Source organism: Anomalospiza imberbis, chromosome 4 (assembly GCF_031753505.1).
Source record: "Anomalospiza imberbis isolate Cuckoo-Finch-1a 21T00152 chromosome 4, ASM3175350v1, whole genome shotgun sequence".
Lineage (NCBI taxonomy): Eukaryota > Metazoa > Chordata > Aves > Passeriformes > Viduidae > Anomalospiza > Anomalospiza imberbis.
In genome coordinates this window covers 21719825-21740350 of record NC_089684.1, presented here as the reverse complement: position 1 = coordinate 21740350, position 20526 = coordinate 21719825, and the positions used below count along the sequence as shown (strand labels likewise).

General features: G+C 42.8%; 1 protein-coding gene across 1 annotated transcript in view; it reads left to right on the top strand.

Moving 5' to 3' along the window:
- The first annotated feature begins 3132 nt into the window (after positions 1–3132).
- The window catches only part of ARHGEF38 (Rho guanine nucleotide exchange factor 38), a 38993-nt gene continuing 21599 nt past the window's right edge, over positions 3133–20526 (top strand). Inside the window, exons 1-3 of the mRNA XM_068187469.1 lie at positions 3133–3456; positions 13602–13795; positions 16261–16384. Of these exons, the coding sequence (XP_068043570.1) occupies positions 3270–3456; positions 13602–13795; positions 16261–16384 (505 nt within the window). The 5' untranslated portion in view covers positions 3133–3269. The remainder of the gene's footprint in view (positions 3457–13601; positions 13796–16260; positions 16385–20526) is intronic.

The window sequence follows — 20526 nt, the reverse complement described above, 5'->3', positions numbered from 1 at the left end:
TTCTTAAGCAGGATGGCTTCCGTGCAAATAACTCCTCTGTGTGTTCGCATCAACTGGATTCCAGTTTGCTGTGTAGAATTGAGCGTAACAGAGTAGTAAAAGAGATTTCCACATTCATTGTAAAAAGAGCATCTTGTCTACGTAGATACCATATATTCCTCTTGTCTTATGGATTAGTGACTTTGGTACTGTTTTCCCATCAGTAGCTAATGGGGGCCAGAAGACAGCGGGAATAAATTGAAATTGAGAGAGGGTTGCTCATACTATTGTGAGTGGCAGTGAATGCTTCTGACCCGTGCTTTCTGTGGTCAGAACACACAGTTCTGACCCATGCTTTCTGTGGCATTTTGTTATAGTCAGTAAAGATCAGCAAACAGTTATAAGAGTTTATAGGGGTCTTGCTCAAATCTGTTACAAAACAATTACATTTTTTTATGTAGTCTCTCTGCTGATTGCCAGCCATAGCCCACTGGTGTAAATCCACGATGGGATTTAATGTGATGATGGATAAACCCGGTTGTCTCTCAAATTTCCCTCCCTCCAAAGGGGATAGGGAAGCCACCAGTTCTGAACATGTCCCACTCATTTGGAGTATCACAGAAGATATGGTATTTTCAGCCTTTCCTATGCTGGGTGGCACAGAGGAATTATTTTGTAAGTTCTCATCTACATTCTAAACTGTGGTGTAGGCCTGCTTTGGGCTCCTGACTTTCACCAAAATAATGCTGCTGGCTAAAGCCATGTAAACCATTCTAAGTACAGCAGCAGCAGCAACTACAGCTGGCTTTCCCATAACAATTTTGTTGCTGGATGAACATGCATTTTTTCACTCCCTGTGACTGAGATGAAGAGGAAGAAGAAGACAACTTTTGCATGTGGGGAGATTGCTGTCGTAATAAACACCTGAGCAAATTTAACTATATCCTGTCTTGGCTGTAACTCTGCACGTGTGCCAGAATTTAAAATGCCAAGAATTCTATTAAGTTTGCTCTTCCACCTTCACCCGGCCAAGATACATTCCCCAGTTCTCCTCCAAACCATTTTAATTTAAAATAATATAATGAAATCTCATCTTAAATGATGGGACCTCTGTTTTCTGAGAAGCATGACACTGAAATCCTGGTGGGGAGAGATATCTTCTCAGGGTAATTCTGGCCTAAGCAACCATCAGCCCTACCCACAGCTGCTCATATGTGCCCTGCGTCATCCCCTGCTTCATGCTGCCACAACTGCTTCCTTAACTGGTTGAGGAACTAATCAGAAGCACAGATCCAGATGGAAAATAGCCCAGGGGAAAGGGGCGAGGAAAGGAGTTTTCTGCCAGATCAGTTCCTCCATCTCATCTCAAATTTGTGTGTTTACACCCTGCAGCAATAATGGGAACAAATTCATCTGGGGAAGGGGGGCAGTCAGGGTGGTGACTGTTTAAACCAGTTTTACCACCCTCGATGAATACCAAGCTATTGCTTCAAATAAAAGCTCCTCCCCAAGTCCCCAGTGTAAGGAAATTGTCCAATTGATTTCCCTAGCTCCCACTTTAGTCTGTGTACTACTTGTTGCTAGAGCTTTGATGCTTGTCACAAGTGTGTCACCAGTCTGTCCTTGCCTACACCTCTCCCTGCTGTCACCACTGCTTTGCCTTTCAAGGAACTTCTGTGGTCTGACTTGCAAAATAAAGTTTCTTAGGAAATATCAAAGAGGAGGCAGGACGTAACACATGAATTGCCTATGTAATATGTGACTCTGTGTGAGCACGAAGTCTTCCCAGTATTCCTCTCACCACTTTATTCCTCTGCCAGGCTGTGTTTGGGCTGGACACTTTGTGCAGCACTGGCATGGTGCTGCAATTTGACGTAGTTTATTGCTTAACAGTTTCATAACCTCTTATTTTCACTACTGGGTAGAAATGAAGGGCTTTGATGAGGAGATTGCATTACAGGACCAGTTTTGTAAAGAAAAACAAAACTTGGAAACGAGGTTACACTACTACGTCTCATCCCAGCTTGTTTTTTACTCGACAGTCCTTCAGGGACATAGCGTGGCAATGCTGAAGCCAAACGCTCTGCCAGCCTCTGTCAGAGGGACATTAGTTATGTCCCCTGGCAGATGTTGTGGCAATAATTGTGCGTGAGACCGACACCGATTAGGCTGCACCACGGGGCTCCCACCAGGCATTTCCTACAGCAGTGAGGGCCACAGGTTTGGGTATCACAGCAGCAGCAGTGATTGCTACTGATGGCTTTTGGGGCTCTTCCCAGGATAAGTCCGGTCCAAGCTTGGATGCCAGCAACTCCTGCTGTTTTGACAAGAGCTTGATTAGACTGGCGCACAGAGGATCACTAGAGAGCACATGTGTGCCAGAGGCCATTGCTAACAGACAGGATAATAAGATCTCTTCCAGGAGCTAACCCAGAGGTATCATGAACAGGTGTTTGTTTTGGTGTCCACTCCCCTGGCTATCACAGCATGGTGCTTGGCTGTGGTATCCTTCTCAGGCCCTTGGCCGGCTTTTGCCTTGGCTTTGGCCCCTCTGTGTGGAGCGGGACAGAGCCTGGTTTGAGACAAGCATCAGCTCCATGCTGCTTCCTACCTCCTGGAGGGGCTTTCATGTCCTCAGCCCTTTTCTTCATTGTCCTGGGGGATTGGTCGCCTTTCAAACCTGTAGATCCGGTGTTTCCAGCCCAAAACCTACACCTCTCAGTGGGGTCAGGAGACTGGCAGATGCAACTTGATATGCAAGGAGCTGGGGTCCTGACCAGGCTGCCGGAGTGAGGGTCGAGTGGGTGGCTGGTCTCCCCTTCCCAATGGCCTTGCTCTGCTTCCGCCTGCCCGGCAGTGCAGAGAGGGAAGGGTCTGCCGTGCCACGCTCGGGCATCTCCCTGCCAGAGCCGGGAGGAGGCAATTCCCGCTCCTCTGTGCCGGCACCCCCGGCCCTGCGGCGGGGTGAGGAGCGTGCCCTGCAGCAGGGAGAGGGCCCGGGAGCGGCTGCGGTTTGGGGCTGGCTCTGAAAGCGGCCCCGCCAGGCGCGCTTGCACACAGGGCAGGTGAATGCAAACGCTGCCCGGGGCGGCAGCTTCCCGGGGGTGGAGCTGCTCCGGCACAGGTGGCAGGGCTGACCCCGGGGCCCTGCGGAGCCTGGCGAGCTCTGCTGCAAAACCAAGGCCAAAGCAACCAGCCTTCACCTGGGCAGGGAGGTCACCTCCCTGAAAATCGAGCTATTGTTCCCCCTCCACCACCACCACCACCACGCAAAGCTGTCCCTGGCGAGCATGGACTGTCCGGGGAAGGAAGGCACCGGGGGAAGGAAGAGGAATTTGACCCTGCTAAGGAACAAGCTGTACATGGGGCAGAGGAGGAGGACGGAGCCCGTGGTAGAGAGCACCACCACCGCCGGGGACCACGGCAACTTGAGGAGGAGTCAGTCCGACAGGACAGAGTACAGCCAGAAATTGCAAGGTACTGGGGAAGCTTGCTGGGTGCTCTGTTGCCAGGGATGCCCTGAGCCGGGGTGGTGTCTCCATGCCCTTCAGGCTGCAGCCTTCAGATAAAGAAGGGAATGGCAGGCTCTGTTCTCCCCACACCCCCCACACCCACAGCTGGAATGAGCAATGGCCCCTCTCAGCCTTGCCCCCCACCTCCAGGCTGTGAGATGTTTCCCCTAATTTTTCTAAATGGTGTTTTGTAGACGGGACACAAAATATAATTGAAGGTTTTGGTGAGTGCCTGCAAAACTCGTATGCAACCAAAATCTTTTTCATTCACCAGAATGCATTTGCAGCACAAACAGTAATGTGAAAATAGGATGGCTCCATCCTATCTGTCTTTGGCTGTCGCATTAAGCGGGGTATGTGCCAAGTCATTAGAAGCATCAAGGAGTTGTGTTTTTTTTCTCAATTAAAAATATTGTGGTCTATAAACTGTTGCATAGATTGTACAAGCCTGAACTAAAGTATGTCCAAATACATGCTAGGATGGATATACTGATGAAAATTATACCATTCTGTGATTATGGAGAGAGTTGCTTTTCAAATAACCAAACTGCATATGGACCACAAATTGTAGTGAAGTATGTCAGTAGTGGGTTTGTCAATCAAAAATTAAATGTGATGCCACAAATTGAGGAAAAGCATGACAAATGTGAATGGCAATTTCTGGGAGTGCTCTGGAACACCAACGGATGAATTTCTGTGGGTTTCCAGGGTCTTGAACAACAGTGTTTGAGTATTATTATAGTATAAGTGTGTATTGCTAATAGTGCTATAACTGCTTAGTGACATTCTTGCAACCATAACCCTTTATGAGGAAATAAAATAGAAAAATTCTTTGGATTGCTGTACTGTGGTTTTGATGCACTTAATTAGGAAGTAGCATTGCTTCAGAGAGACAATAAAAGCAGAAAATAAAATAATAAGCCTGAAAAGAATAGGTTTTCTGTGGGGACTGCATATGCTGAGAATAGAGAGGTTCATCAATTGTGTTATTCCCTTCTCATGATAGCTAATCAATGAGAAGGTGAAAAATGCTCAGGTCAGGCCCACGATTCAGGAATCTGCCAGGGGTGTTTCAGGGCAAAAGCACGGATGGCTGTGTCAAGCTCCTGGCACATATCCCATCAAAACAGCAGATTTTAACTCGTGAATGGGGTTGGCCAGGTGAGGTCAAGGTTATCGGAGAAGTATCCAGCAAAAAAGGTGTGAAATCTTTCTGTCCTGTGTCAGCTGTATTCAAGCCACGAATGTCTCCTGTTTAAAACCTGAAGCCGAGGCGGTGGGGAAGCCCAGGAAGTCATGGCAGAGCGTGAGGTTATGTTTATGGCAGCAGTCCAAGAAGACAGTAAATCCAGCTTTACAGCTCCTGCCACATGCTGAGACTGCCACGGCCATGTATTGCAAAGCACGGTCTGGTATCAGCTCACTCTATTTGCTTGCGTTTGTTTAAGAAAAACAGTGATGGGTTAAAAAGGTACCTGCAGGCTTTGCATTGGATTAGAAGTTGCCTGTCCTCAAAGTGAAAATACAAAGGCGGTAGAAATTCCTATAAAGTGTATTTGCAGTCGCCATAGAAATGCAGTTGTGTGCCAAGGCCTGACCTGGATCAAATTTTTCTGAGGAAGCTGTGCCTGAATCTGATAACGATCACGGATCCCGGACCTAATGTGCTGCCTGCCAGCACTGAGGATGTGCTGTGGTTGTACACCTTTGAGTTCTGCATTTTTCTCGTAGCATTTGGATGCAAAGCAGCTTACAGCAAGGAAGCGGTTTTGTTGTCACAAAGCTTTTGAGTTTTTCATTATTGTTAAGAAAACCAGCAGCTCTGTTGGTGACATGCAGTACATTTGTGCAAGGTGAAGCGTAGGCGAGGCACTTCTCGAGGGCCCTTCCAGCCCCCTGCATAGTCTTAAGTTTTCCCTGAGTAGGAACCGGCATGCTGCCCTCCACAGCCATTTCTAGCAGCTCTGAAGTATATGCTCAAAATGCAGCTCAGTCTGGTGGAAATAGAGGCCCCCAAATAAAAGCCTGTGAAGAAAACAAAACAAAAAGCCCAAGAGAGCAAGCAGTCAGGCATAAAAACTCCTAAGAATTCAATTTCTCCGTTTGGATTTCTTTTAAGTTTTATTTTATACAGTAGACCAGTGTTTTCTATGAAGATTGAGAAAGCTTTTCTCACTCTAGATCTCCAGGGTAATCGAGGTGGTTTGTTCTGTCAGTCTACAAACAGCAGTGCACAATAGCATTGCCAAAGGTGAAAACTTCTGCAAGTGTTTTTCACTTTAAAATTAAGGATTCGTTGAGACACAAGAAAGCATTTTCATGGTTAATGACTACAGTAGATGCATCTATTCAATAGCTTATCTGGTGTGAATGGCCATGCAACATTTCCTGACTTTACTCTTTTTAAAAAGGAAATAAGATGCAAAGTAACTATTATATTCTCAAGGAGCTTGGCAAGCATTCCTGCCTGTACTACAGCTCATCCTGTGGGATAACCAAATGCTTGCCAGCCTCATTTTAGATAGGGGAAAATAAGGTGTTTGCCATCAAATGCCAGTTTCATGATAAAACCATGCAGTCATTTAGAACTCAGATTACACTTGCATACTTGGAAGAGTCTGGGAATAGCTTGATCAGGCCATATATATTTCTTCCATCAACTGGACATTACTTTTCTGAAGAGGGAAGAGTGGGGTTGAGGAAGATATATTCATTAGCATCTGTGGTGAAGATGCAGAAATAATATCAAGGATCATTAATAAGAGCTAAGGCAGAGCTCCTGTGACATTTCTATGCATTGCTCTGCTCTACATTCACTAGAAAATTCAGCAATTCTTTCAAGAGGAATGAAGAAGTTGCAAAACAAAAAGTGATATTTAGCATCTCTATTTTCAAATGTGTTATCGATAGCTGGTTAGCTGGTATGAATTATCTTTTCTACAGTGAAAATCCACCAGTAGCAGCTTTAAAAGTAACTATATTAATATTTATATATTATATGAATGTTGGGATCAGTCTTTGAATTAACCCAAAGCTTCCAGTCTGTGAGTACCTGTGTATTTCAATAAAAGGGGTTTGCTTGATGCAGTTATTGGCACATAAATGTTTGCAAGATCAGGGCAGATTAGCATACAGATGCTATTAACTAAAAAGGGCACACCATGAAAAGGCATTTGAAACATACTTCACTGTCTGTGAGGTTTTGGGCAGATTGCTGGGTCTTGTTAATAATTGTATGCCAGACTTGAGCTTGCTGTGAAAAATAAGCTACAGAAAGTGGTGAGTTTCCTGAAGGAATCAAAGATCACATTTTCAGTGCTCAGCGAAACAACTAATGCCTCAAAAAAAGCATCCTGTCTTACAAATTATTACATATTAACTCCCTTACAACTTTGGCTGTGAATGGGTCAACTGCCGTGGTAAATTATTTGCACACAGTTCAATTTAAAATGCATCAGGGACATACCTGTATAAGATAGTGATTCAAATCACAGAGCTACCACAATGCACTGCCTCAGAGCTCATGTCTGAACCCTGAATGCCGTGTGTTTTCTCTGTCTAATGTAGTTATGAGAAATAACTAACACCAGTAATGATGCAGAAAACAGCAAAATTATACAAATTCTTGGAAAGCTACTATCTCTTGGTGTACAAAATCCCAGTCAGAGGCAGCTCATCCACCTTTGCTCCATCTCAAGCAGGTCACCTTTCTCCATCCCATCCTCCTCCCTGCTTGCAGAGCACACCACTCCTTCCTGCATGGGCTGCCCATGCTGTCAGCTTCTTGCACCTCCCACCTGGTGTAAAGATCCTCTGTGCCACTCCTCAGTTCCTTATTTGCTTTGTGTTAACTTTCTATGGACTACAATGCAGATAATATCTTATTTCACTGCAGAATGTATTGATCCGTGGTGCTACTGGCTTGCTAAAGTACAGTAAGGAGTAAAATTTCAAGTTATTTCCTGACGTGCAGGAGATGGCTTGATGAAAATTCTCCCCCCTGTGATAAGAAGTCACGATCTAACAAATACTTCTATTTTCTCCCATGCAAATTTAGGCTCGGGGGAACTAATTCTGTTAACTTGTGCTGCAATAAAGCTGGAGTTGTTCCCTGAACTTATTGCAGTGTCTGTCAGGCTGGGAAGCGAGCTCATCTTTTCAGAGCAGAATCCATTTTGTGCCACAGTGTTTGCACAGCACTTAGCACAACCAAGCCCTGCCGTGGGGCTGAGGACTCTTAGGAGTTACCACAGTAGAACTGGCAACTGCAGCCCAAGGGAAGACTGGGACACAAGGAGGGTTACGGATCCTCCTCTGAGCATATTAGCAAACATTTTATTAATTGGGATACTTTGCATTGTGGGCCACAGTTCATACAGCTAATCCATGCCAAATCTTGAGGTTCTTCTGTCCCAGAGGAAGTGGTCCAGGTACAGCCCTTCCCCAGTTCCTGCTCTATTAACATATTAGCTCAGTGCCACAGGGATGGTGTATTTATACCGGTATGTGACACCCTGGGAAGGTTTATTTGTAAGTATTGGAGCTAACAATAAGGGCATTCTTCTGTCACCTGATGATAAGCTTTCTTCTCTTCCACCACGGTCACATGGGAGCTCTCTGTAGTCCTGTCAGCACACACATAATTAGAGCGGTCTGCTGTCAAGGAATTGAAGAAAGAACCTGCATGTTGAATGTAAATATTCTCTGTACCTTATGGAACAGAAAAATGATCAAAGATTGAATGACCTAATTGCACGGAAGTCTCTGATGCAGATTTTATAAGCAAACCTGTTGCCCAGGAATACGGGTGCAAGGTCATTCTAGTCCTGCAGTGTTTTCTTCCTGGGTTCAGAAAAGGGGCTTTTTGCATGTGTTGCTCACAGCCTGTGCACAGCAAATCTGCTCCTGTACAATGCTGCTGTTTTTCTTTTATTGAGCCTCTCAATTAAAAAAAAAAAGATTTTCCTCAAGCCCCTCCCAGTACTTTTCTATTTCAATGCCCAAGTTGGTCTTCGGTGGCCTAATTTGCACCATGTTTGCACTGTATTGTTGCACTGTAAGAACTCTGGTGGGAACTGTAAGGTCACTCCATGTGGTCCCTCACAAAGGGAGGGGCATCTGGAGTAAAACTGGTGCGTTATCTAACGTGATGCACTTCCTCTGCACATAGAGTCACACTCCATCTTTCCCCACTGCTTGTCCTGTTTCAGGCTTCCTCACTTCCTTGGATTCCAGTGTCTCAGTGCCCTGCAGCCTTCCCAGCCTTCCACTGCTCCTGCAGTGGATGCAGGCGTGTAGAGAACAGAGCCAGAGCGACAGCATGAGGAGGGAGAGGAAAGCTGCCACGGCGGCAGTCTCTGGACTTGGCTGCCTGCATTTCATTCCCAAATCCAGCTGATAAAAGTCGGTGTACATTCCCTTGTGTAATTGCTAGGTTATCTGAGGGTAAAGGCTATCTGAGAACTTGCTTTCACAGAGGAATAATTTATCCAGGGTGATAAAAAACTCATGTTTAACATGTGAAAACACAGTAATTCTGTAATTTGTTTGTTATACCTTGATAACTTATGCCTTCACCAGTCCCTTGTGCCAGGCAAAATCCGTGTATCTGCGCAGTGCGAGTACAGAACTCGCATTCCTTTGGCATCTTTCAAATGCTGCCTGGGTAACAAAAAGGTCTGTAACTCACTCCACGCACCAGCATCACTGTACTTCTTCCTATATTCTGTGCTAGTTCCTTTGGTTCTACAGGGGAAGCACTGGATGGGGAGAAATCTGGGTCCCCACACCAAGAGCAAACGTAATATCCAATCAGAGCATCTTACCTGGGAGGAAGGAGGGATAGAACAGACCTCTTGGAGCTGCTCAATCTCTAGACATGAAAACCAGGGAGATTTATGCACAGAGGCCTTGCAGGCATGCTATGGCTGCTCCTCTGTTCACTTGCTGTGGGTCCCTGTAGTAAATGAGTAAAATGTAAGGAGTGTTTCTTCATTACCTCTTTGAAGATTACGGTTTGAAAATTAAAGTATTAAGTTACCTTTAAAACAAACCACTAGAAACTGCTTTATTTCAGAAAATGAGGCATCCTGCTGAAAGTTATTCATAGAGCATTTAGTTGATACATTAAGCGAGCAGCAGACTTTTGATACACCAGAGTAGTGAGCAACAAAATTTTGATACGTTAAGCGAGCAAGCAGCAAACTTTTTGATACACCAGGGAGCCAGCCAATGAACTTCATTAAGTGGATGTGATGATTGCCGCCTTCAAAACCCTCTAAAAAAAATGCCTAAATTGTCACTGGGGGGGCTGCACTGCAAAAATCTACACAGTACCGGATTCTTTGCTGTCTGTGCTGTCCTTCGCTGTCCTGGCTGCTCCAGTGAGGCTGCCCATGCTCCCCATCTCGCTCTGGTCCTGCTGCTGTGGCGCTGCTCCCTCGCTGGGTCACTGGACTGCTCTCGGAGAGACTTCACTGGAGAAAGACCCACTGCACCCGTGTGGATCTTCCCCATCGCACTCTATAAGCCAGCACTGGAACCATGGTGGTGGTAACCCCTTTCCTGTGCTTCTTGTAATTATTCTGGCATTTTCCTACTTTTCTGATTTTCTCTCTTTCTTTCCTCTTTTATGAAAAATAAAATCACATTATTGCTCTGGATCCCAACATTTAACCTCGTTTGTGTTTTAATCTCGCTTTCAGGTATGTTTAGCACCTGGTTCCTTTTTGCAGTTGTGGATTGAGGCAAACCTGCCTCTCCTCCCTTTAAGCAGATTGGAACAGTCCCCCAGTACCTCCCCTGGGCCTAGAAGAGAGCTGCTGCATTTACACATTGCAAGCTCTGTTCCTCCATGCCCTCACCACATTGTGGGATGTCTCCCACAATGAGGGACATCTTTAGACTTCACACTTGCAAGAAACTGCTTTTATAGCTTTTGTCCTTGTCATCACTAATGAACCTCTTGTTTTGTGCAACTACAGTCATGTACTTCAATACACAGTTGAAAAACCTAAGTCATCTCCAAAGGAATGTCCTCTAGAAAGGCAACTCCTGCAGACAGCTGACATCACAAAAGCATTAATTACAAACATTGCCTTCTACTTTTTATTCTTATGTCTAGTAAAAGTTCCAGTTCATTTTTTGTAAACCAGGCTTAAGACGTAACGGTTTAATAATCTATTCAACAGGCTATTTTTTCATTTTTCTATACTTGGTATCTTTGAGGACAAATGAGTCAAATTCTTACTGTAGCAGTTAATCCTCAGCAATGCCTTTTCCTGCTAATCCTCTCTTCAGCTGTTCCAGGGCTGGTACACATTATGAGGTAGAAATGAGTCTGATTATATTGCAGATATGCACTCACTGTTTGTGCAATCATTCAACTTGCACTTACTCCACAAGGATTTCAGCAAACTACTAATGTTCTCAAACTGGTCAAAAGCAATCAGCTGAACATGAAATCATATGTTTTGGCTGTAATCATCACATCAAAATCTTGCTGTTGCATTCTATAGAGACAGATATGCCTGGAATGAAAAAGTGAACATATTGAGTGAAAATGGAAAATTATATTACATTTAACTAAAGGAAACATTTATTAAAAAACATGTTTTCTATAAGGAAACAGCATCTAACTGATATTTCTCGTGATTACTTCCTGTTGAGAATAATTTTTCTTTCCTGGCAATATTATGTATCATGCAATAATGATAATAGATGAGCCCTGACATAATTCAAGAATCAAATTTGATCAGGGCTATCTAATGACCCAGACTGAAAGAACAGCCTCTCGAGGGATTATGACTTCCAGCCTGAAGTGAAATACAGTGGCTTTATTTTGCTCATATAATGGCCTCTCCTGCCACCAGTATAAAAGATTAGAAAGTTTTTTTGTATAGCATCTTGTATTTACCTTAAAATTTATACCTTAACATCTGTGTCTAAGACAAAATTACACTTCTGAGATCTTCCTCTCTGTGCTTTCTCAGAAGCTGCCCTGAACTCTTCACATGCAGTTACATGCATGCAATAAGTTTCACACCCAATCTGAAGAAAAATCCTGATTTTGGTGCAAAAGTGAAATAGAAATGGATTGTTTATGTGATTCCTTGTGAATTTATAAACGTGTTTACATACTGTAAGTTTTTAGACAAAAAAGTACCTGATGCTTTAGCATGCCAGCAGCAGGCAAGGTGGTCCCGTTCTGCAACCCTAGCAGTAAATTTCTCCGAGTGAGTTGTGAAGTGATACTGGTACCAGTTTTGCTCTCCTTCTCACTAAAGGGCAGAGTCTGTAATATTCAGCACATGGCACCTTTGGTGGAGGAACTCTGCAGCAGTGCAAACTCTTGTGTAGTTCATGCACTCACACCAGCACAAACTCATCAGTGCAAGGTTAAGCCTAAAATTCTTTTGATAGCCAAGGCCTTGCAGAGGGAAGACATTCTCTTCATGTTTTCGTTTCATTGTCTCTGTACAAACTCGAGGACAAAATGTTCATGCCTGTGTTATACACAAACTTCAAGGCTAAAAGCCCCAAGCTGAAAAGTGTATCTAAATCCAAAAAAGTTTGAGAAAAGAGCTCCCCTACTCCTCTGTCTTCTATTCCCCCTCCCAGGTCTGTTTAGGTTCTTGCTCCTCACTGTTTAAAACTAGTGGTGCAGAGACAGACGTGCCATCCCAAAAGCAGCTATTTAAAACTATCTGTGGTCACATCAGTCTCACTGGAATCTCACTGGAGATTCATTAATAAAAACCTGTTCTTTCTGAATATCAGTGGCCAGCATAATTGTAGAAGGGATGGGCAAAGATGTTATATTGGATTTATCATATTTTGCACCTCTTGTTGGAAGATGGCTCAAATCCCTCTGTCTTGAATGCTGCTTGGCTTCCACAAGTCCAGCTTTGGGCTATCCTCTACTCCCTTGGCTGGTGTTGTAGGGGTGAGTTGTGCTGTTTGATGCTCACTGGAATGTTCATGACCTTACCCTTAACAATCAATTCAAATAACTGCAATATAATCAGTGAGCAAAGCTCCTGATACTGCTTTCTATTACCTCCTTCAGTACAGTCTGTACAAGAAGCTGACATGAAGGTGTAGCAGTCTGACTGTCAGCAGAGATTCCCATCCTTTGCTGCTGAGCAATAAAAGCTGGGGCTGTCAAAGCTCAGCCCGAGTGATGCAGACTTGAGCAGGCTAATGATATGTCCATCTTTGTTGGTACTCTGCACCATCTTGTGGCTAGCAGAAAAACACCAGAATAGCCACCAGCAAGTGGGAAGACCATCATTGCAGATAAGTAGTTTGTGTGCAGGTCCTGTAATGTACATAAATTACCCATCTGTAGAAAAGTAACTTGCATTTTCATGTATTTGAAACAAAACAGATATCCTAGGTGGAAAGTACTGAAAACCAGTGAAGAATGTCCTAATCCAAATGATCTCTGTTGTTCCAAGAAACAGTTGTTATTGATCCTTAAAGGTTTTCTCATATTCTCCTTGAATTCTTTTGTCTCTTTCAAAAAAATATTTTTAAACAGAGCTGGAGGATTCATCATCATTGTTAGTAACATTGTCTTCACTTGAAAATTTGTCATCCAGTACTTGCAGTCCTCAATTTCCCATGAATAGACTCAACGTTACATTGTACAGAACAAAGGTTATTATTGTGAAGCTTTTTTATGGTAAACAGCCTTTTTCTTTCACAGGAGCACATTTTTTTCCATCCTCCAAATCATAATAGAAGTCAGACCATGACTGCTTTCAAAGGAGTAGAAGGGCATCAGCTATCCTTGAATTTCAGTGTGACAAGAATTAGACTCTCCCATGCTCCATAGAAAATTTCTTCCCGATACCAAACATTAAACCAGGGGAGTCAGTGATGGGTTATCCCCTTAATGCCAAATGGATGAGTTGCTTTGGCATACCCCTGTCCACTTTTAGAAGGAGGAGATGGGATGACACTCAGTCTGATTTGGGTTTGCCATTTCTTATGCTTCTTTTCCTGCTCACCATGGTCATTTGTCCACCACCCACGGTCATGCAGGGCAAGCTGGGTGAGCATGTGGAATTATGACACTCCTCACAAATCTCTTCCTTTTTTTACCAGAAAAAATGGCTCCACAGGCAGTGTCCTCAACCCCTGCCACCCCACTGCAGGAGGACGGAGAAGAAGAAGTCAGCAGACGTATGATGACCAGGAGGGTGAAAATCATTGCAGAACTCTTGCAGACGGAGAAAGACTATATCAGCGACCTGGATCTCTGCATCAAGGAAGTGATTCAGCCCCTGAGAAACATGCAGGTGAGTGCCGGGGGCGGAGGATGAGGCAGTGATGCCGAGGTCTCAGCTCAGCCACGTTCTGCTTGCAGACAATCTCCGTGCAAGCACAAGTGTCAGCACAAGAGTGACATGGTGCTGGGAGTGGGTCTGGAGCCAGTGCTCTGGGATGTGATATGTCAGGGCTCTGGTGAAGAGCGTGGAAGGTCAGATATGCTCCTGACCACTTGTGCTGCACTTGTGTAAAACCTGTGTCGAGGTATTTGTCCAGAGGTCAGCTTGGATATTATATCCCTGCCTATGGGCTGCAGTAGCAGCTTCCAGCTCTCCCTTCTGCTCTGTAGTTATAACCCTTGTTACGTGCCATGGCAGATGTTTACTGGTACCTCCAAAATGAAGATTTTTTTCCACAGTAGAGACTGGAATGACATGAACCTCTGTATCAAGGTTAAATTCAATTGTTAAGATAATTTTATCCATCCTTTCAGGCAGCTGTGGTGGATAAATACCATGCTTGACAGGCCAGTGAGGACTTGGTATATTTGTATTCCACACAAAATAGGTACATTTAAGAAAGAAGGCTCATAAACTACCTTTCATGGGAAAGACCTTATTAGGCCAATGATACCTATTATCTTTTTCAGCTGAGACTTCAAAGAGCACTGTTTCCTCAACAGTATTTCAATTTGTTGAAAAATGGTGCTGGAAATAGAGGAGATTTTCCAGAGAATGATTTGTTTTTGTGAGGCCTGAAACATAGCATCCACAGAGGCTGCACAAATGATATCTGCTGCAGAAATAGAATAAAAATAATTTTAAAGAGACCTTAACCCACATAATCTTTATGTAGGTTTTTGTATTAAACTGCTGACAAAATACAGGTGCAGGCACCAAAGTGTCTTTAGGTGACTTTGGAAGTGCCTCTTAACCTGTCCTGCTAAAACTCCTGCAGGACATTTTTGCTTTTCTAAAACTGTCAGAACTTGTTCAAACCCATTTTCAGAAGAGCTGGCATCTGCTGACATAACTTTAAGGAGTTCTTGACTTCTTCTTCCTCCCTCACTCGTTCATCCACTTAGAAGTAGTCCCCACTTGACTTCCTCCCCAGCCTGACCAGCACTGAGCAAGAGTATTCTCTGGTTGAATTGGCTGAGATTTTTGACAAATGTGCCATATTCCATCACTCTTTTTCACCCAAATGAAATAATTATTTTTGATTCTGTCTTTTGCCACTGTGTTAATGTGTGGAAGTGTCCATGTATGACATAGTTCCAAATACTATGCAGACATGCCGGGGAGGAGGTCAGAAGTCCTGTGCTAGATGTATACAGGAAAAGTAATTTAGAGATTATAACTGTCTTGATCTAATAACCTCTGCATTTTTGAAAGGCTTTCAGGAATGTTATATGTTTTTAATGCTAGTTGTCCAATAAACTACCATATTGAAAATTTATAATGTTTAGAAAATTGGTCTAGGCAATGAAACTGTTTCATATTTCCGAATGGATAAAACATGTTTTAGCCCCTATAATGCTTATAAAGAAATTAACTGCATCAGTATGAAAGCATATTTCTGATTTTGTTACAATAGCATGCAATTTGATCCTCCTGGCATCTGGTAAGCTGCTATGTAAATCAGCAATTCTCTTCCAAATGGAGAGGTAGGTTCAGAGACTATTGAGATGGGTGATGAAATTGTCTCATCTTTGTTCTCAGTATGAGCACATTACCTCTGGTTATCTCCAATGATCCCCAAATAGTAACTATTACCCTGCTGTGCAATGAAAAGTACATGTCCTGGAAATCTTTTACTTCCTGTAAGATGAGGAGGGACACAGAACCAAATTTTCTGTTGGTAGAAATTGATACAATTCACTGAAATCCATGTTGTGTGCCCAGGCTCTGTAAGAAGTTTTTTAGGTTGTATTAGTATCCCGAATTAGAAATGTGTTTCTTTTAGTGGAAGTTATATGATCTTGACTTTGGATTTATACGACAACTAACTTAAAATGGCACCAGCTAACTAGAAGTCTTTGTACCTGGTAGCTGGCACCAAAGTGCCAAGCTCTCAGTTTATGTAGTGGCCTCTGATAGTGAGAGGTAATGAGGGAATCAAACACCCTGTCAACTATTGTTTTCCCCAGTGGGAAAGCAAACAAACATTTCAAAGCCAGCTAGGAATCTTTTCTTTATTCAGATGATAATATTTATTTCCTTCCTAGGTAAGCAGTTTCAGATTAAGGATAGATCAAAATAAGGTTAAAAACACTCGATAAGATACACTTTGTCAACAGCATCAACCATATTATACTAATGTGAAAACTGTGTATGTGTCCTTGAAGTCAAAAGGAGGATGTTTATATGAGGTTTTGCAGAAGTGGTGCTTCCTGGAGTGTTGAACACTCTGGGCATAGCAAGAGAAGCTGTGTAATACACAATGTCCTTCTTTATCCTTTGTCAGTAGCTGCTTAATATTTGTATTCCATTAGATTGCTCGCTTTGATGTGGATGGCTTGTTTAGCAACATTGAATTGGTCCATCAACTATCAGCCAAACTGCTGTCATTGTTGGAAGAAGCCACAACAGATGTGGAACCACCCATGCAAATAATCGGTATGTTTACTGTCCTCTTGAGTTCTACAAAGCAAAGTGAAAGAATAAACACTCTCCTGTCCTCTACTCTCATCAGAATTAGCTAGCACCCCTCTCAGAGCCTGGCATGCTAGAAGCTGTCCAAAATGACACAGGAAAAATGACATGTGAAACCTGTCCAGTTGCTGTACTGTACTTGTATGATTATGATGCTTTTTTTCCCCATCCATCTGAATGCTGAGGGGAAGGAAGGAAAAAAAGAGAAAACGGGTTTAGAATGAGTAAAACATGTTGCACTGAGTTATAAAACTTACTGCTAAGATCTGTTTCATCTAGTTTGATATCACCTACCTAAATCCACTTGTGCTGACTCAAACTCTTATTTTGCATACTCAGAGTTGTGCGATTCACGAAAAGCATTAAAAATGTTTGGAATAACAAGCATGTCAAACCCCAACCCACCCCAAACACTCTAAACATGTATCTACTGGTGATACAGTTCCTGTAAGAGGTGGTTAAATGTGCTTGACAGGGACATTGACAGTAGAGAAAGATGTAATGAATCTGAAGTTTGTGAGATTCTGTGTGGGAATGTCTGTAGGGATCACAGTTTTTTTTCAGCAAATAGGTTGGCCCTGGATATGTCACAACAGTCACAAGTTCTGCAGGTCAGGTCATGAACATTGAGGCTGTGATTCATGTGACATTCTGGCACAGCTGGAGAGATTTAAGAAGTTACCAGCACACATCAGCTCTCCCATGACAGCTTTGTCAGTGCAGATGCACCTTAGTGTGAGCTACCTTAAGGGATGAGGTGAGAATTCTGAATTTGCTTCAGTGCAAAGCTAAACAGTTTAGTTTAAAAAAATTAAACAGTTCTGTTTAAAAAATCTTCCAGCTGTGATTCAGAGGTCAAGAGAGGGTCTTTCTTTCCTAACCTGACAACATACCACAGGTACCACCTTATAAAAAGTCCCCCTCTTCTCTCAAATTACTGAGTAAAAAATATCAGTTGCCACTTTACTAAGAAATAGGATATTAAAGCATAAGAGGCTTGGGAAAAATATTAATCCTAACACGTCTCAATCTGGTTTGCCAAGGCAACAGCTTAACGTAGTTTGATGCATCTGTGTTGTTTGGCAGTATTTCAGTAAAAGTGCATCATGATGAGTCATATTCTTAATAAGCAATGTTCTATTCTAGCAGGAAGTGCCTTTCTCACAGCCAAGAGAATCATGCTATTAGTTCCCTGCCACATTCAGAAGTAAAGACAAACAATTTCATCTACCTATTAGGGATTTCTCCAGAATCAGACAAAGAACCATGACAATGCATGGGATCATTGGTCACAGAGTCGGCTAACTTGTGACAGGAAAAAGGTTGTCAAATAAGGTGCGAGACATTCTTCCGAAGGTTGAGACAAACATAGGGAGAATAATTGCATCACTATAAGCAGTAAGTTACTATATTTATTGTCCTCTGAAAGTCCATCAAAGTAGTAATTTTGTTTTCAGGATCTTCAGTGTAAAAGTTGTTGAAGCCAGTCTATAGAAAAACCACACTTATATTCTATCATGTTTAATGTATTTAAAAATCTTGCATTGAAGCATCTTACTTTGGAAGGCAACCCAGTCATGGTGCGGTTCAAAAAAAAAGTGATAATTCACTGCTTTGAAAGCAAAACAATGTGGTTCCTTATATTCATGTCTTATTTTAGTCTGTGTTCTCCACACTTTATGCTATGTCCACATCGACAAGTGGTAATGTCCAATAGGAGCAGACTTGCAGAGTGAGAGTTTCTGCTAAGGAGATGGTATCCATGCTACACATTTTAAGAGTTCTTACTTCAGCTCAGCTGTAGCCTATGCTACAGCATGTGGATGGACATGCCCCTTATGGTTGGACTGCCTAAGATGTGCCCTTTGAGTGTGTCTTCTGGTAATTATCATCCTCAAAGGGATCCAGTTTGTGTCACTGTGACTGCTCCACCACACAGCCAAGACCTGGGAGATAAGGACTAATGAGTGATTGGTTTCAAAACCCATCTCCTAATCTGAGCTAAAATAGGTTAAATACCTTTTGTAGTTATTTTCTGATTTTTTTTTCTCCTCTCTGTTCTGGATACATATTCTTCATATTCCTCTGTATATGGAGGAATATGAAGACTTAGCTTTAGCTATTAGACTCCTTCCTCCCTCTCCTACTGCTGTCTGCACTGGAAGCACCACTGATAGCAACAGGGAGAAAATTCACTGCTTCATTACTCAAACCTTCCTCCTAGGAATTTCTCTTTGAGACTGATGAGCAACATACTCTAGAAGAAGCATCAAGGAGATTTGCATCTCTCAGAATATTTTTAAAGCTGTGCCAAATACAATGTGGTTTTGGTCCATAAAGCAAGCTCCCACAGTGATATGCCCAAAACTCATCTGATTTGGTCCGTACAGCTCAGAACCAAGACGGGCTTTAGGTTTTAGAAATCCACCTGCTGTTTAAAGGCCCTGTTCATGAAATCAGCACATGATTTTTCTCATCATTGAGCATCAATGGCAGTATCTGGCACTGCGGCACAATACTTCAGTGAACAGAACTTGCCCAGCACTTTCCTCCTGGAGAAGCTAATTTTCAGCCTGTAGTATATGCTGAAATGAGCTGTAAGGCTACGTGACCTCACTTGAGGGCTTAGCATAATACAGGCCATACTAAGCACTTGGAGCTCTGCTTAATGTTAGTGAAAATTGTGAGAGCTCATGATCTCTAGAATCGGGTGCCAAGCAGGTGGGATCAAGGTTAAGGCTTGTTAAGGTTTCCCCTTAGGTTATTGGCTAATAAAGACCTGTATAGAGTTCATGGGAAAGCCAGGATGTAATCTGCATTGTTAGCCATCAGCATTAGCACTAAGCACAAGGCAGAGAAGACAGCTAAAGAGCATTTTACTATAGGATGCTGGTGCTTTTCTGACTGTGCCCTTACAGTAACTAAAATGTACTGTGGTGGTCTTAGCTCTTCATTGTTTTTTCCCTTATTTGCACCCTGAAACCAACGTGCATTAGACAGCCCAGTTAACCTTTGCTGCTAGGGGAGAAAACCCAGGGCTGTGTTACTGTGGTAACTGAATCATTTTTCATTTTAAGATGGAGCAGTTCAATGCAATGTATTATGGAACAGCACACTCCAGTCAGGATGAAACATGCAGGATGCCTGACAGCTCAGCGCTTGCTCTGTGAATGGAGAGCTCCCAATTAATGCAGTGTTCAGCTTTTAACTTTAATAATCGTTGCTGTAGCTCAACAGGAATGTTTATAAACATCTATTTGGACTGGCTGCCACATAGATATAATTTTCAGTAAATGTCCGACAGGAGTTTTCAGCATTGCTGTTGTTTATTACGTGCATTTCCAAAGATGCTGATCAGGGGCTGCTGCATAAGTGTGTAAGAATTGAACTAATATCTCAGCAGAAGAGGGGAAGCATGCTGTCCCTGCTCAGATTTCTTACATACACAGAACCAGACACAAGAGTTTTAGGCTGAGAGAATTAGGCTCCAAAAGTAAATGGGAAATGAGTGTAGGATGACTTTAGTGCCTCTAAAATTCCCAACTGTTCTTTCTGGGAAAATGGTGGTGTGGAGGACTGGAAATGGAAGTGTTCTCCTTTTTCAGCTGTATATAAACCTAGATATTATATAAAAATGGCTGTAATCCATGGTGGTTTTATTTAATTAGGGGAGGGTTGGAGGTTTTTCTTCTGTTGTGTGGAGAAAATTCTCTATTCTAGGTCATAATAATTGCCATTTCAGGTTTTGCAAAACAGATAAAATTGAAATGACTAATGGAAGATAGAGTCATTATTCCTGTTATTACCCATTTAAATTCACATTCATGAAAGAAAGTCAAAAGGAAAACTAAGAGGCTCACATTCATCCCTCCTGCCAGTCCATGACACAAAAATGGTCTCCCTTTATTAGTTAAGCTCTCCTGTGTGTTTTCCAATGAAGGGGCATTAAGCTGGGGCAGTGAATTAGGAGGCTGTGTTTGAAGGGGTGTGAGGTATAGAGATTTCATGCTTTTCCCCTGAGGGAATTTTTGTGCATTAACACTGATATAATGGTGCCTGGCTATGACAAAGATGAGCAGCTGAGAAATACATGTAATAAATAATGC